Source organism: Dioszegia hungarica (assembly GCF_025882075.1).
Source record: "Dioszegia hungarica strain PDD-24b-2 chromosome Unknown MKK02contig_24, whole genome shotgun sequence".
In the NCBI taxonomy this organism is placed as follows: Eukaryota; Fungi; Basidiomycota; class Tremellomycetes; order Tremellales; family Bulleribasidiaceae; genus Dioszegia; species Dioszegia hungarica.
Genome location: NW_026515778.1, coordinates 264,804 through 278,259, shown reverse-complemented (window position 1 = coordinate 278,259; position 13,456 = coordinate 264,804). Strand labels below are relative to the sequence as shown.

At 58.5% G+C, this 13,456-nt stretch overlaps 5 protein-coding genes across 5 annotated transcripts; 2 read left to right on the top strand and 3 right to left on the bottom strand.

Moving 5' to 3' along the window:
* Nucleotides 1-142: 142 nt before the first annotated feature.
* Nucleotides 143-2,051, bottom strand: MKK02DRAFT_29999 (uncharacterized protein; the record flags this gene model as incomplete). Its single annotated transcript, XM_053087957.1, has 6 exons — nt 143-202; nt 245-424; nt 740-756; nt 816-1,068; nt 1,555-1,758; nt 1,851-2,051. The coding sequence occupies 6 exons, from the start codon at nt 2,049-2,051 to the stop codon at nt 143-145; spliced, it is 915 nt and encodes a 304-aa protein (XP_052942790.1).
* A 445-nt stretch (nt 2,052-2,496) lies between these two features.
* Nucleotides 2,497-4,518, bottom strand: MKK02DRAFT_19756 (uncharacterized protein; the record flags this gene model as incomplete). Its single annotated transcript, XM_053086144.1, is given in 6 exon segments — nt 2,497-2,834; nt 2,887-3,014; nt 3,066-3,220; nt 3,267-3,584; nt 3,634-4,414; nt 4,427-4,518. 6 exon segments carry the CDS (start codon nt 4,516-4,518, stop codon nt 2,497-2,499), a joined length of 1,812 nt encoding a protein of 603 aa, XP_052942789.1.
* Nucleotides 4,519-4,863: 345 nt separating this feature from the next.
* Nucleotides 4,864-6,331, top strand: MKK02DRAFT_40391 (Cgr1 family-domain-containing protein; the record flags this gene model as incomplete). Its single annotated transcript, XM_053091083.1, has 3 exons — nt 4,864-5,108; nt 5,160-5,265; nt 5,813-6,331. The coding sequence occupies 3 exons, from the start codon at nt 4,864-4,866 to the stop codon at nt 6,329-6,331; spliced, it is 870 nt and encodes a 289-aa protein (XP_052942788.1).
* A 1,145-nt stretch (nt 6,332-7,476) lies between these two features.
* On the bottom strand, nt 7,477-9,424 carry MKK02DRAFT_29996 (uncharacterized protein; the record flags this gene model as incomplete). The annotated part of the gene is made up of 6 exons (XM_053087956.1): nt 7,477-7,993; nt 8,168-8,216; nt 8,426-8,494; nt 8,684-8,776; nt 9,096-9,188; nt 9,250-9,424. The coding sequence occupies 6 exons, from the start codon at nt 9,422-9,424 to the stop codon at nt 7,477-7,479; spliced, it is 996 nt and encodes a 331-aa protein (XP_052942787.1).
* A 713-nt stretch (nt 9,425-10,137) lies between these two features.
* MKK02DRAFT_19703 (putative phosphatase regulatory subunit-domain-containing protein) lies at nt 10,138-13,328 on the top strand (the record flags this gene model as incomplete). The annotated part of the gene is made up of 3 exons (XM_053086131.1): nt 10,138-11,471; nt 11,517-12,741; nt 12,789-13,328. 3 exons carry the CDS (start codon nt 10,138-10,140, stop codon nt 13,326-13,328), a joined length of 3,099 nt encoding a protein of 1,032 aa, XP_052942786.1.
* Nucleotides 13,329-13,456: the final 128 nt, after the last annotated feature.

Here is a 13,456-nt window from a genome sequence, read left to right as displayed (position 1 = left end):
CCCTCTATTCCTAATCACTATGTACAAGCTGTCTATCATCCGATCCGGACTTTTGATACTGATCGTCCCCCGCTCATATCGCCTCTCCCTGCTAATCCTCGCATTCTAGCCTAGACCTCCCCGATACAACCTTGCCACGCCGCTACGCCAACACCTCGAGTCCGTCCCCAGAGCCAGACTGGGCCGAGTGCTCGGGGATGGCCTAGAAGTTCATAGAGGCGCGCCATGAGGAGCGGGAGCGCACCCTGATACTGCGTGATGCGGTGTGAAAGCTTTCGCGGCTGCAGCTCGGGTCCTCGTCGGCTGGAGCGTTCGCGGCTGGGCCGACTGGAGCATCCGCGGCCTCGTTGGTCAGGCCGTCCTCGTCCTTGTCGGCTGGAGGATCCGCGGCCGCCTCGCCATCGGCCTGAGGAGCGGCGTTCATCTCGACGTCAGCGTCGACGCGAGGTCGTGCTGGACGGAGGTCATCGGGCGCGATGTAGAGGATGGGAATGGCGAGAAAGCTGCCAACGTCAACATCGGCTCCATGCCTGATGCTTGATGATAGGTTGACTCTGGAAGAATCGACCTACATTCCCACTATTGCGTGCAGAACCGAGGAAATCGTACGGGCCTCACTAAGGACACAGTAAAGTCGGTACTCGTTCATGATAAAGACCAGGGCGCACATGGCGTATAAGGGCCTTGCGACAGCAGGGCAGATGCGGCGTTTCCGTTCAAAGTACCCCGCTCAGCACACCATCAGGAAGAACAGTACTAGGCATTTTCAGCTGCGATCCTTCAGAGATTCATGAACAAAGCACGATGCAACTCACGCAGCTCGACGTCCAGCGCAGTACACTCAAGGTACCTCCTCCGCGTACCCCTCAGCGCCTCCTTTGACCCTTCCCCAGCGTGCATGAAGATAGCCGCGAATGAGATAATTCCACCGTCGCACCTAGCACCCCAAGGAGAGTCGGGCAGCCGTGGCACGGTGGCAGACGAACTTGTGCCAGTCGGTGAGTGTGCCTTCGCGGTAGATCTGGCAACGGCCAGCCCTGATGTGTCGGTGGTAGCTGGCGAGAGGGGCTGAGCATGCTACTAGCGCAGATGAAAAGGTCGCCGCTTGGCAGCAGGAAAGATAAGCGCTAGCTGTCAGCGAGTTTCTAGTCCTCAAGCTATACGCTTGTCGATAAGTCAGCATCTGATTCTGTACATTGTCAGTGCTCGGATCTCCTCGCCATGGCTGACTGCACTGCCACTGTGTGCCCGGATCGCCGATGGCGACATACGAAAGGAAGGGTGAAACGCACATGCTTGTCAGCTTCGAGAATCCATTCATGACCCGCCGATGCCGGGGAGGGTGGCAAGATGACAGAGCGGATTCCCCCCTCTTCTTCACTCTCGACCGCCTAACAACGTCAAGCCTTTGGAGTTGATCCTCTAGACTCTTCCCTACCACACATTTAGCTCTTCACACCACAGCACTCGACACCATGCCATCCCCGGCCGCTTCGTCCATCACTCTGCCCCGTTGCCGGGACAGATCAAGGGAGAATCAGCGCCAGAACGGACCCCGCCGACACCGGCACAGGATTGAGCTACACGGTGTGTGGGACCTGTTGGACGCCGAATCCGAAGTTCGCCGAGTCCATCTGGTACGTGGATGATACTGTCCCCTTTACCGCCAGTGGCAACGAAGAGCCTTCTGAGCCAAGCAAAGAGCGCACGGTCGAGCTTCAGTACCGCATCGGGCAGGCAGGGTTGTGGTCCGCAGTCCTCCGGCCATCGCAAGCCTCAGCTGATGTGGAGGGGCAGGCAGGTTCCTCAGGAGGGAAGTGGAGCCGCCTGATCAGCCACGGCCGATATACCTTCCACACCACGCCCGACGACCGATCAACTTCGACCGTGGATGAAGCCAACCGAGCAAGACAGATCGCGAGCTGCTCCGACGAGGAACTGTCCACGATCTTCTTCTGGCCTGAAGGCACGTTTACAGTCGTTCCTCCGTGTCCCAGACCGGACCTCGCCTCCCTCGCCAAGGAGGGTGTCGATGCGTTCATCGCGGCCATCAAGTCGTCTCTCTCAAGCAACAGTGAGGGTCCCGCTGAAGGGCGCTCTTGAGCCGTACGTTTGACGAAGTCGAGGTTAGGATTCATCAGTCGGTTTTGTGTATATCATGTGGCTCAATATCAGCATTGGCTTTATAGAGTGGGGGCCGTGGGGTTCAAATTTTCAGTATGCACCGACTTGTGCATATTGGCATCAGATCGGACCATCAGTGGCAATGAGCTCTGTGCTGGTGGCTTGCCTCCAGAAAAGGTTAGATCGGACTTTCCATAGCGTGGAAAGCGGCGCCGGCGAGGTTGCCCAGTATCGAGTCGATGAGACCTGCTCCGCTCAAAGGCTGACATAAGATGCATGTGAGGGATCGGCGACTGTGGATATACTCTCTGCTCTGTTCAGCTCCTTCTTGGAACTGGGACTCGGACTTACAGATAGAACCCCGATACCACATCACCGCTCAAGTTCCCGCCTAATGACCGCCCGAACCTCCCTCAATCCACCCACCCGCTGTACCCTCCCCGGACTCCCCGGACCCGCAATAGCCACCGTCCCCCCATCTCCCTCCTTCACCGCCTTCCCAGGCGACACAAGTCCCTTGGGGTGATTCCGACTAGGACTGTTGAGATTGGCGCTAAGTCGAGCGCTGGCGAGGAGGCTGTTGCTGGGTGATGTTGGGCCTTGAGCGACCTGGACGGGCATTTCGAGCCAGTCTTGTTTGGCGATGGTTTTGAGGAGGAGGAAGAAGGGGCAGAGGTCGCATAGGAGGACCAGGGATGTTTGGGCTTCGGCTGATGGGTCAGCTACTGTTCCGGTCAAGAAAGATGTGGAGGATGGATGTACCCATCGAGATTGGCGTCTTGGAGGACTTGACGATGACCTCCGCTGCTTCAGACATCGGTACAGCCCGTCTTCTGCCTCGAGGGGGAGTAGACATCGACGACACGCCGGCCGTGGGAGCCGAGAACAGCCTAAAGCATCAGCTTCTCTTCCCAATGACAGTCGTTCATTTGGAAGCTCACATCCAAACAGCCTCAGCTACACCTTCAAGTCGACTGAGCGTGCTCCTCCGCTTGAGCTCTTCCTGCGTTTCCGCGCGGGAAAGGGTGTATTGCGGTCCGCCAGCGATCTGGGAAGCGAGGGTTTGAGGCGCTTTGCCGTTCTTCCGAGCTGCGATCTGATACGTCAGCTCATCCCTACGAAGTACTTGGGAAACAGCTTACCCGATCTCTCATGGCCTGCTGCCGCTCCTCAATCGACCCCGGACGTGCCACTTTAGCCATACTTGGCTTGTCGTCCATGTCGAACGCATCGGCGAGCCTGGCGGTAGCGGGAGACAGGCCGGCTTTTCGTGGTGAGGCACTGCTTGAGGCTACCGTGGAAGAAGCCAGAGCGGCCGAGAAGAGGTTCGCGGCGGGTAGGAGTGTAGATGCGGGAAGGTGAGGCAGCGGAAGGAGAGGAATGGGCGGGATGGTAGATCGGGCATGATCACGGGTATTGGCGGGAGTAGCGAGACCGCCAGAAAGCACCGCTTGCTCCTCCTGTCCTGTCAGCCAAAGTATACCAGCCCGGACGATCAGGATAGCTCACCTCATAACCGCCATTCAGCTCAACCCACTTCTCCAGCCGCTCTCGCATAATCTCCTCCCGCTCTTCCCCTGAGCCGCTCCACCTCCCCACTGCTCCTAGCCCACCTCCTTGCCCCTTGTTCCCTATCCCACCTTCCGAACCACCGTGCAACAGCTGCCTCGTCTCCCCTTTTCGTAGATCGAGCAGAATCCCGAGTCCATACGTATAAACCGACCGCTTGGTTGATGGATCGAGCGTTCTCGTAGGGGTGATGACATAGTTCAGACCCGTGATCTCCAGCTTGGACGTCGAGATCGAGTCGTGATTGACCAAGAACGGATTGTCATCATCGCTCGCCTTGTCCTTGGCCGACCGCTCTTCCGGCATGGACGAGCCGTCCCATGTCCAGAGCCAAGCCAGGCGCTGTAGTTCCGCTGTACCGAACCGCCGGCATCCCGTCCGCTCGACGGTCTCACGGATAGCGAGGAGATTGGTGAGATTCGGTAGCAGGACCGAGGTGGCGTTCGGGGAGTGGGGCGGAAGGACCGGCGGATGCGTAGCGAGATGGAGGGAGAGAGCGAGGTTGAAAGCCCGATGCAGGGTGAGGAGGGTCTCGAGGTGGACGGGGAGCTTGGTAGCCTTGGTGTCCGGAAGGAGAGCGGAGCTACTCGACGCTGAGATGTCCAGTTCGGGCTCGACGTACTCTGCTCGGCGCTGCCGGGAGCGAGGAGGAGTAGGAAAGGGTACCAGTGGTGGATTTGGCGTAGGCGCTCTGATCTTGAGCCCAGTCCTTCCAATTCGTCTCGAGACTCACCCTCTTGTTCTTGCCTTTCCACCGCTCTTAGTCGGCGTCTCCCCAGCTACCGCCTTTCGCTTCCTTGGCGTGATCTGCTCGCTCATACCCATCGAAGATGACGGTGTTGGAAATAGTTGTTTGTCGGACCAGCCGAGATTTCAAGAAGAGATGATTATACGATATTACAGCCACAGAACGACAAGCACCAGGCCCGCTATAGAAGAAGAGCAACAAGAGGATAGATGATGTATAGATGAGCTATAGGAGATATTGGGCGGTGAGGAGGACCTTTGGACCGTCCAACAGGCTGTCTCAGACGAGATCAGCCACGTGCAGGAATGCCGTAAACCCCTCAGGAGGATTTTCCGGAGCTCCAGCTTGGTGAAGAGGTGCAAATTTGCCTATCCACTCACCCTCATCTTGACTCCAGCCATACCGACAAGACTCAGCCCATCATGAACGTCGAGGCTGTCGCATCATCCTCATCTTCCGCTCACGCGACCCAGGAGGTCGCGCAGAGCAAGGGCGGCCGGACACCCGGCAAGGCTCACAAGTCTGCCAAAGCGCCCCTCCGGAGATCATACATCAGCGAGTCGATCAAGACGCCATTCGCCAAGCGGATGGAGGAGGAGCAGAAGAAACAGGCAGTCAAGGCGGTGGAGAAGGAGATGAAGGACGACAAAGAGGCGGATCGGCAAATGTAAGCTGTGTCACGCTCTGCGGGCACCGGGACAATAGCTGATCGGGGTAGGAAGAGGGATAGGCTGAAGGAACGGCGAGACAGGGAGGCGGAGAAGATACGGCAGGAGCAGATGGCGGCCAAGATGTCCGCAAAGAAGCTGCAGCGGATGAAGAAGGTGAGTCTTGCTGTATTTAGGCGGTCTCCGAAGGGGGTGAGCTGATCATTCAGCGTCAAGGACGGACCAAGAAGATCAACGGATAGGCTTCTTGTGCGATGGAGGCTCACGGCTTATGTATCATTATCGTCCCAGCGCGGCGCTTTCGGTCATAGCAGGTCAAAATACCGTTCGCCTTGATCGTGCTCATCCCGTCATCACATCAAGCCTTTTCGGCATGCTCGACTGCCATCCGTTCATTACCTCACGCAGGCACAGCTCAAGCCTAGGCTAAGCACATCAGACAATGCGCTCGAACATTCTGGACTGGGCGATCTGCTATACTCACCGATCATCCTTTCACGAGTGGCGAGAGGAGCAGATCCCAGCCCCGACCCTGACGTACTCGGCCTTTCTCCACAGCGGACTCTCCTTCATTTCTCCTTGTACCTCAGATACCTCGAAATTACCCACCACTCACTGAGGTCCGTTCCCAGTACGACCTCCACTGACCCATTCAGCAACAGCTCGCCAGGTCATCATGTAGTCAGAATCAGGGACGGCCCAGACACAGGAGCCGATCGACACCTCGACCGAGGAGGCGGAAGCGGAGCAATTGCATCGAGCCAGGGTGCTGTCGCTCAACAAGACTGCGCAGAAAACCACGGACGACTTGGCGAAGACCGAAGAAGAATCGACTCATCCGGGGAAGAGGCCACCCCGCCGTCGTCAACAGCAGACCGTGAGCCTTGCGGCACTCCTCGGCGGCTCGGCGTCGGACCGTGTGCCAGGCACCATGACTCCGCCGCCGACGGACAGCAATCACGCCGGTACCAAGGACAACACGACGAGGGTCAGCGAGGCGATGGCATCCTCCAGCGGCGACGCGCGGAAGTACCAGAGCGAGAGTGGTGAGACCGCTCGTCCGACCCAGACGTTCCGGGAATTCTGGATCGCGAAGCACCGTCAGACTCATCAGACCGGGACGGACGAAGCCAGTACCGAGAGCCCTCTGCGTGCCGGCTACGGTAAATCGCAAATGGACGCCGCAAAGGATCTCCAGGGGATGAGGCGGCGATGGCCTTGAGCTCAGTGATGGCGATATGTACAGACCGAGACGCGACTTTATGGATATGCAAGGGATGGCTGACGCTGCCGAAACATATCTTGCCTGCTCACTTACGAATGCTCACTTCCGAAGTCCGGCGCTAGCACGCAGATGGCGTTATGCGAGATGCTATCACCTTGTCATCCTCACCGATATAGATTGCCGCCACCTGCCAGCTGGTATGCGATAGTCCTACACGTCCAGGTCTAGACAGGAGATGAAAGCGGCAAGCTCTGCTGCTCAGCTACTGCACGCTCTGAGATCCAGCACTTGAGCCGTGACTTATTACCGCACAAACGGAGGAATGCGGAGTTGCCAACGTAGCCTCTCGGCCCCCGCCCCGGCCACTCGGATAAATCCCTCTCCTCATGGGGATCCAAGGCCGTACCTCTGAATAATACCTGCCTCGCTATTGGCCACATATCGACCGACATCGTCCCGGACCTCCGACACTTGGGGAAGCATACCGTATCCACGTATCAAGGACAAGCATGAATGTGAAAGCAAGAACCGGCGACCAAGCACATGTCGTCGATCTCGTTGCACTGCCGTACACTTGCCAGGAGACTCCGTATATCCGGCCGAAGGTCCTTCTCGTCGCTCTCTGCTGGCTTCACTTCGGTCTTGCTTATCGGTGAGAAGCAATATACTTGGGACTACTTGACAGGAGTTAACTCGAGACAGTAGCTCAGGAAGGCGATGCGGTGCGGCGCGGCGCGGATCTTCTTCTGGATCAGTGTTTCAGGTTAAGAGTCAGGCACTGCAAGCGAACGTCATCAATCCTCCGATAGTCCGGGTGGCAAAAGCGGTAGTCACTCGACAACACTCTGCCTTTTACCTTGTAACCCCCTCTTCCCGTCCCTGTCGGTCCGCACCCCACTGTCACTGCATAGTCCGGGAGAGATCCATCTCATAATATCTCAGCAGCGACGTGCCCAACGAAGCGGCCACCGACGAGGGGCCACGGTCGTCATATTGCGCTCGATGAGCGCTGAGCAGTCGGCTCGGAGCCGAGGAAGGCTCGGCCGAGCGAACGGAACTTCGGCGCCCTTTTGCTTTCGCTTCAAGCTCTTGCCTTACTTTGCAGCTAGAGCTACGCCCAGCCGCAGCGCCCAGCCTTCCAGTTATCCCTTCAGAGCTTCAGTGCAGCACAGCAAGGTCTGGGGCTGGAGTGTCTTCGCATGTCTCTCATCCCTATCGCTTGCCACCCCCAAAGCACCCAAAGAACATGGATGAATGAGGATGCAAGATGCTGATTGCGGCAATGGCTTGTCGTAAAATCGCCTGATACGGTAATTCAGCACAGACACACCAGGATAAGGAACGCCTCGCGCGATTGCGCGGCAAGGCACCGCGGTTCCTCTATCTCGGTCGAGAATTTTCTGACGAGCTGCAGAAGCTGACGGGACGATGCTACATAGCTGACGGGTCAGTCCATTCATGAGTAGATTCTTGAGCCGTCCATCCCCTGCTTCAGTGACCTTGTCAGCAATCCCCTCCCTCCCCGCGGAACCTCCCAGCCCCGCACCTGCGCGTCTCGCTTGGACCACTACTCTTCTTTTTCTTACTCCCTCTCGTAATACCTCCTGCGCCCCCGCCGCGCCCCTCGAGCCATTTGATATTTCCCCAAGAGCTCTCCTTCTCCAAATCAGCAGGAGATACGGAGTCCGCGCATCGTGCTTGACTGCTTGCGTGAGGCATTTGACCGCCTGGCTGGATTAGACTAGTCATCACCCTCTTATCCTTGTATCAGTAATCAGATCCGACGTCGACTTATCAAGCGGGAAACGATAGGGGGATCGCTGGCGAATCCACCTTCTACGAGACACTACCCTCTTCGCCATCCGGTCGCAGGTCGCATTAGCTTTTCATCAGCAGGCACCGTATTGGAGATCAATATCAGTACTATGTGCTCCAATAGGGCGGACTAGAGGCGGGGATCAGTACAAGAGAGAAAGCAGGAGGACAGGGAGAAGAGGAAGGGAACACCAATACGGGCGACACGTTCCTGCGCATCGTCCCCCCTCGCACCCCGGCCGTCACCGTTACGAGTTGTCTCACCCTCTCACACACCAAACGCACCACCGCCCGTCGCCGCGCCTGCCCCTGGCGTAACGGAGCGGCCCTCCCCGAGACATCCCCCTGCCTATCAACATTCGGGGGATCAGCTGGGCGCTACGACTCGTGATCTACCAAGGCCAGTTTTGGGGTCATTCAGCTCGCAGCGACTGGATTTTGGACATTCGGTACCATCATCGTCAGGAGTTGTAGTCTGGACGACGACCTCTACACATCTTATCCTCGCTTACCGCTCCTCCCGCACGCACACACGCACACAGCCCCACCTCTCATCCCGCTCGAGCGTCAGGTGATTACCTCTTCGCGAGATCTCCGAAGTCTCTTCGGCACCTCCTCCACCTCGATCTGCCCCTCATCGTCCGTCTGTGGAGCACAAAGCCGCGCACGAGCTTCGGAGATACAGTTCCGAGAAGGAAGGCAAAGGCAAAGGCACGGGCGAAGGGGATAGGCTTTAAGAAGCAGGAAAGCGGTCTGGCATAAGGTGGACAGAGGAGACTTTCGCTTTGCTGGGAACGGACTTTTGCAAGTGGTGAGTTGGCCTGCTGATACCTCTGCTCCGTCCTCGCTCTCCTCTCCCCTCTTTTCGCCATGTCCGAAGCTTGATCTCGATGTCCGAAAGCCTATCTCCCTGTCTGTGCCCATTGGTTGAAACGCCTCTACACACACTCCGTCCCCCCTTTCCGCACACACCTGTCCTCCTCCTTCTGTCCTTCCATTTCGGCGACGTCACCTTTCCAAGCGTCCTTTGGCGGATGGGCTGGGCGCCAACTCAATCATCTGCGAAAAACAAAAGCTGACCGCGTTTTTCCTCCGCTTACTTCGACATCTGCTTACTTCGGCAAAATCGCTCTCCCTCCTGCCCCCGCCCCTCCCCTCCTCTCTCTCCCTCCTCTGACCCGTCGAACCTACCGCTCCTCCATTATCCCCCTTGACCGAACTATCAACCTTCTTCCCATCACCCTCGACGCGACTTTTCAACCAACCCACAACCATGCCTACATTCCAACATCGACGACAACAGGCTATCCGAACCAACAGCTGCCCGTCCAAACTCGGCATCCCCATCATCATACTCGAAGAGGACTGCGAGGAAGACGGCGTATACTTCTCATCTGTAAGTCTGTCCTCTTGTGATAGATCTGGGCCCTTTGGGCGTATCGGCAAGTTGGAAAAGAAGCGGTGCCTTATCTCGGAGCTGGAGCGCAGCGGAGGTCTCCTTCACTTCTTCCTCTTCAGACACCCTTATATCTCACGCGATTCCCTTCTAGCCTCCTTCGTTCTACACCTTTCTCCTCCCCTTCATATTCGTGAGCTGCGATATTCGCATTTGACCCTGCCGCGTTACTCCTTTCACCCCGTTTGTCACGGTGTCATCGCGGCATTTTCAGTAGGGCGGTGGTGGCTGGCTCTCAGGGGTATACATGACGCGCTGGCGTTGTGTTGGGGCAGATGACCTGCCACCTATCCTACCCGCCCTCTACTATTAATATTACGCTTCAACCTTTCTTATCCCCTACGACTATCATTCCAACCTTGTGGCCCAGAAAACGACGTCATTGGTTTCGGCCGAGTTATCTTGAGCGCGTTCTACCTCCTTTCTTTACCCAGCCCTCTCCAAACATCTTCTTTGTCTTTCCATCAACATCTCTCTGTTACCGCCTCTTATCGACCCGCCGCTGACCTCCTCGCAGATCTCACAAAAGACTATGCCTTACGCCGAGCCCACCTCCCCCATCCCCTCTCCGGCCAAGGAGACATCCTCCCGCAAGGGCTGGATGTCCCCTCCGACCCACGTCGAAGACATGGACGCCGGACCATCTATAGCCACCGGTCCCATGCCTGGCATTCCTCGTCGAACATCCTCCAACCACTCTTCCTCCTCATCCACCCCTCGCCGTGCCCTCTCCCCCACGGTGTCTCGCCATTCCAGCGCTACACAGCCCTTTGTCGCTTCTCGGCCGATGGAGGGGCTGCCTAGGCGGCTGAGCAGTAGCGGTGGCGGAAGCGGGATGGGCGTCTCGGGTCTTCCCACAGACGGCGGCTCGCTCGGTCTCAAGCTCCACCCCAGTCCCGTCAAGGGTACGGTCCCACCACCTACACCTCGCTCTCAGAAAGACTCGATGAGCTCCGTCTCCACCGTCGATAGCTCTCTACCTCCTACACCATCAGACGAACCCGCCGACCTCCCCTACACCTCTCCCAAAGACCAGTACATCTCCGGCGGCATCCCCTTCCCGCCATACCAGCCCGCGCCTCGGTCCGCCGCGCCCGCTCGGAGCGCCATGTCGCCCGCTCGCCCGACCCTCATCAACTCTCGGCGGTCCTCCCACATGTCTTCACATCGGCGCGACGGCCACTCGGGGTCGCTCCAGATGTTCCCCCAATCCTCTTCTTCCTCTCACCTCCCCGTCCAGTCCACACCGGTCGGGACCTACTCTCCCGCTGTTCGCCCAGCTTCCATGATCCGCAAAAAGTCCGGCGAGGTCGTCAAGCCTTCTCTGAAGCAGCGGTCCATGTCCACCCCAGACCTCACTCGGCAGAAAGAGGAATCATCACCCAACTCGCCCGAGACGGAGGATCGGGACTTTCCCGAGGAACGCTCCAAGTCTGTCCGCTTTGCAGACACCGACGAGGCGGCGGACGGTCGAGCGCTCGAAAACGTCGTCCTCTTCCTCCGTGAACAAAAGGTCACTGCGATCGGCAAGGCGGCGGATCCGGATCGTGCGGGCCAAATCACCGATACGGAAACCGAGGTTGACAATGATACGGATGCGTCCGACTTTGTGCAGTTCCGCACTCGCCGGAATGCCGCTGCGCAGAAGACGGATGATGATCGGCTGGTCATGGAGGGAGGGAGTACGGTGCCGAGGGTCCGCGTGGACTTTGGCGATCCGCGCTCGCTGCAGGGGGAGAATGTGGTGCTGGAGCGGATTGAGCTGGCGACCGATGCGGGACCGCTCCACCTCAAGGGAACGGCGATCGTCAGGAATTTGTCGTTCCAGAAATGGGTCGCTGTACGGTTTACCATGGATCACTGGCAGTAAGTTTGATCCCGCACATCATTCGAACAGTAGCTGATGTGCAGAACCGTCTCTGAAGTCGCCGGTCTGCACGTCACCCACATCCCGTCCGAAACCACCGGTGACGAAGGATGGGACCGCTTCTCCTTTTCCGTCAAGCTCGAGGACTACAAGCGCAAGCTCGACGAGCGCCAACTCGTCATGTGCATCCGGTTCTCGATCGACGGGCAGGAATGGTGGGACAGCAACACGGGGATCAACTACAACTTTACGTTCAAAAAGGCCGCTCCACGTCGTCCGACCCGTCACTCCAATCCCGCCGGATACCCCAAGATGGCAGCGCAAGATGCGTCCCTCGCTAGCCTCCCCGGTCTGCGGCAGAACCGTCACGTCTCCCCCTCGAGCCAAATCAACCGGGCGTTCGGCGTCAGCGACAGCAATCGGCAGACGACCGGACCAAAATCTTGGATCTTCCCCAAGTTCGCCGCCAATATTGACGGTCCCCCGTCACGCCCCGACTCACCCGTCACACCTGCCCCTGCTGCGTCGTTCCGAGCGCCCAAGGTCCCGGACGTACACAACCATCTCTCCCTCTCCAAGCGGTACTGCGCGCCTTCGCCGCCTACCTCCCCTCCCAAGCTATCGGAAGGGGACCAGCTCTCGCCCCCGCTCATGCTCTCCCCGGACGTCGATCTGAGCATGGGCTTCGTCGCTGGTCATCCGGCGACGCTGTATCCTGCTCGCGCTGGCGTAGCGCATGAGCGCCGCAGCAGCTGGAACGGCGAGACGGATACGTGGAAGTCGTTCTCGCAGGCGCTGAGTGAGACGAGCGAGACGGAGACGGATGAGCCGGTCCAGCCTATTGATGGGGAGACGACGCCCATTGCGCTTAGGTCTCGCTCGCCTCAGCGCGGCGGGATGGCTCCTGATCCTCTCGAGCGAGGTAGGGAGCAGGAGAGGGACATGGATAGTGATAGCCGGGACGGGTCGCCCGAATTCCGCGGTCTGCGCACCAAGCGGTCCACCGGCAATCTACGCGATCTCCTCTCGGACGAGACACCCCCTTCGTCCAATGTATCTTCCCCTCCTTCGCCCGCCATTGTCGGTTTGCCCGTCATGGACATGTCACCCCATTCGTCCGTCGCCTCTACCGGCGCATCGAGCCCTATCACCAATTTCAGCAATAGCGATTCGGGTCCTGACCTTTCGGATCTCGTCATCCAGGTGGACCCGGACGAGAGGGGCAGAGTGGGCGACCCTAAGCTGTTGACGAATAATTACGAGGAGTTTGTGAGTTACCTTGAGCTCAGGTACACGGAGTGTAGCTGACGAAACAGTTGAAAAAGTTCTGCTTTTTCCAATCCCCACGCATGACGCCCGTCGAGGGTATCGTCCCGTCTCCTCATCCACGCGCATACGCCCACCCCGGCCAACCAGGACACGGCAGCCCTTCCGGCTTCCCCTTCTTCCACAACTCATCCTCCAACTCGCCGCGCGGCACGCCGACACCTACGGGTCAATACGACTCGGCGTCCGACGCGTTCAACTTCCCCGTCGTTCCCAGTCCGCTTATCCCGCATTCGCAGCTGCAGCTGGGCCAGTCGACGTCGAGTACGGGATCGACGGAGGAGACGGGCTCGACGATGAGCTCGATGAGCACGGCGGGGACGGAGGGCGAAGGTGAGGGGGATGAGATGGGTGGTATTGAAAGAGGTGCGGTGGAGGGTACGAGCGGGAGTACGCCCAAGGCGACGCCGATGTTGGGGAACAGCCCGGGGACGCCCGCTTCCCACCTGGAGGAGCTGCAGGCGGCGTATGGGACCCAGGGGCTACCGTGGGCGAGGTCCAACCCGCCTCAGCTTGCCGGAGGCCACTAGGCGTCCTCCTTCTGTCGTTCATCGCCTTTTCAACACCCATCAGCCCAAAACATCACGACCCCCCTCACAACCCCTATATCCACCGTCACCTGTACCTACCGCTCTCTCCTTTCGATATCTCACCGGTC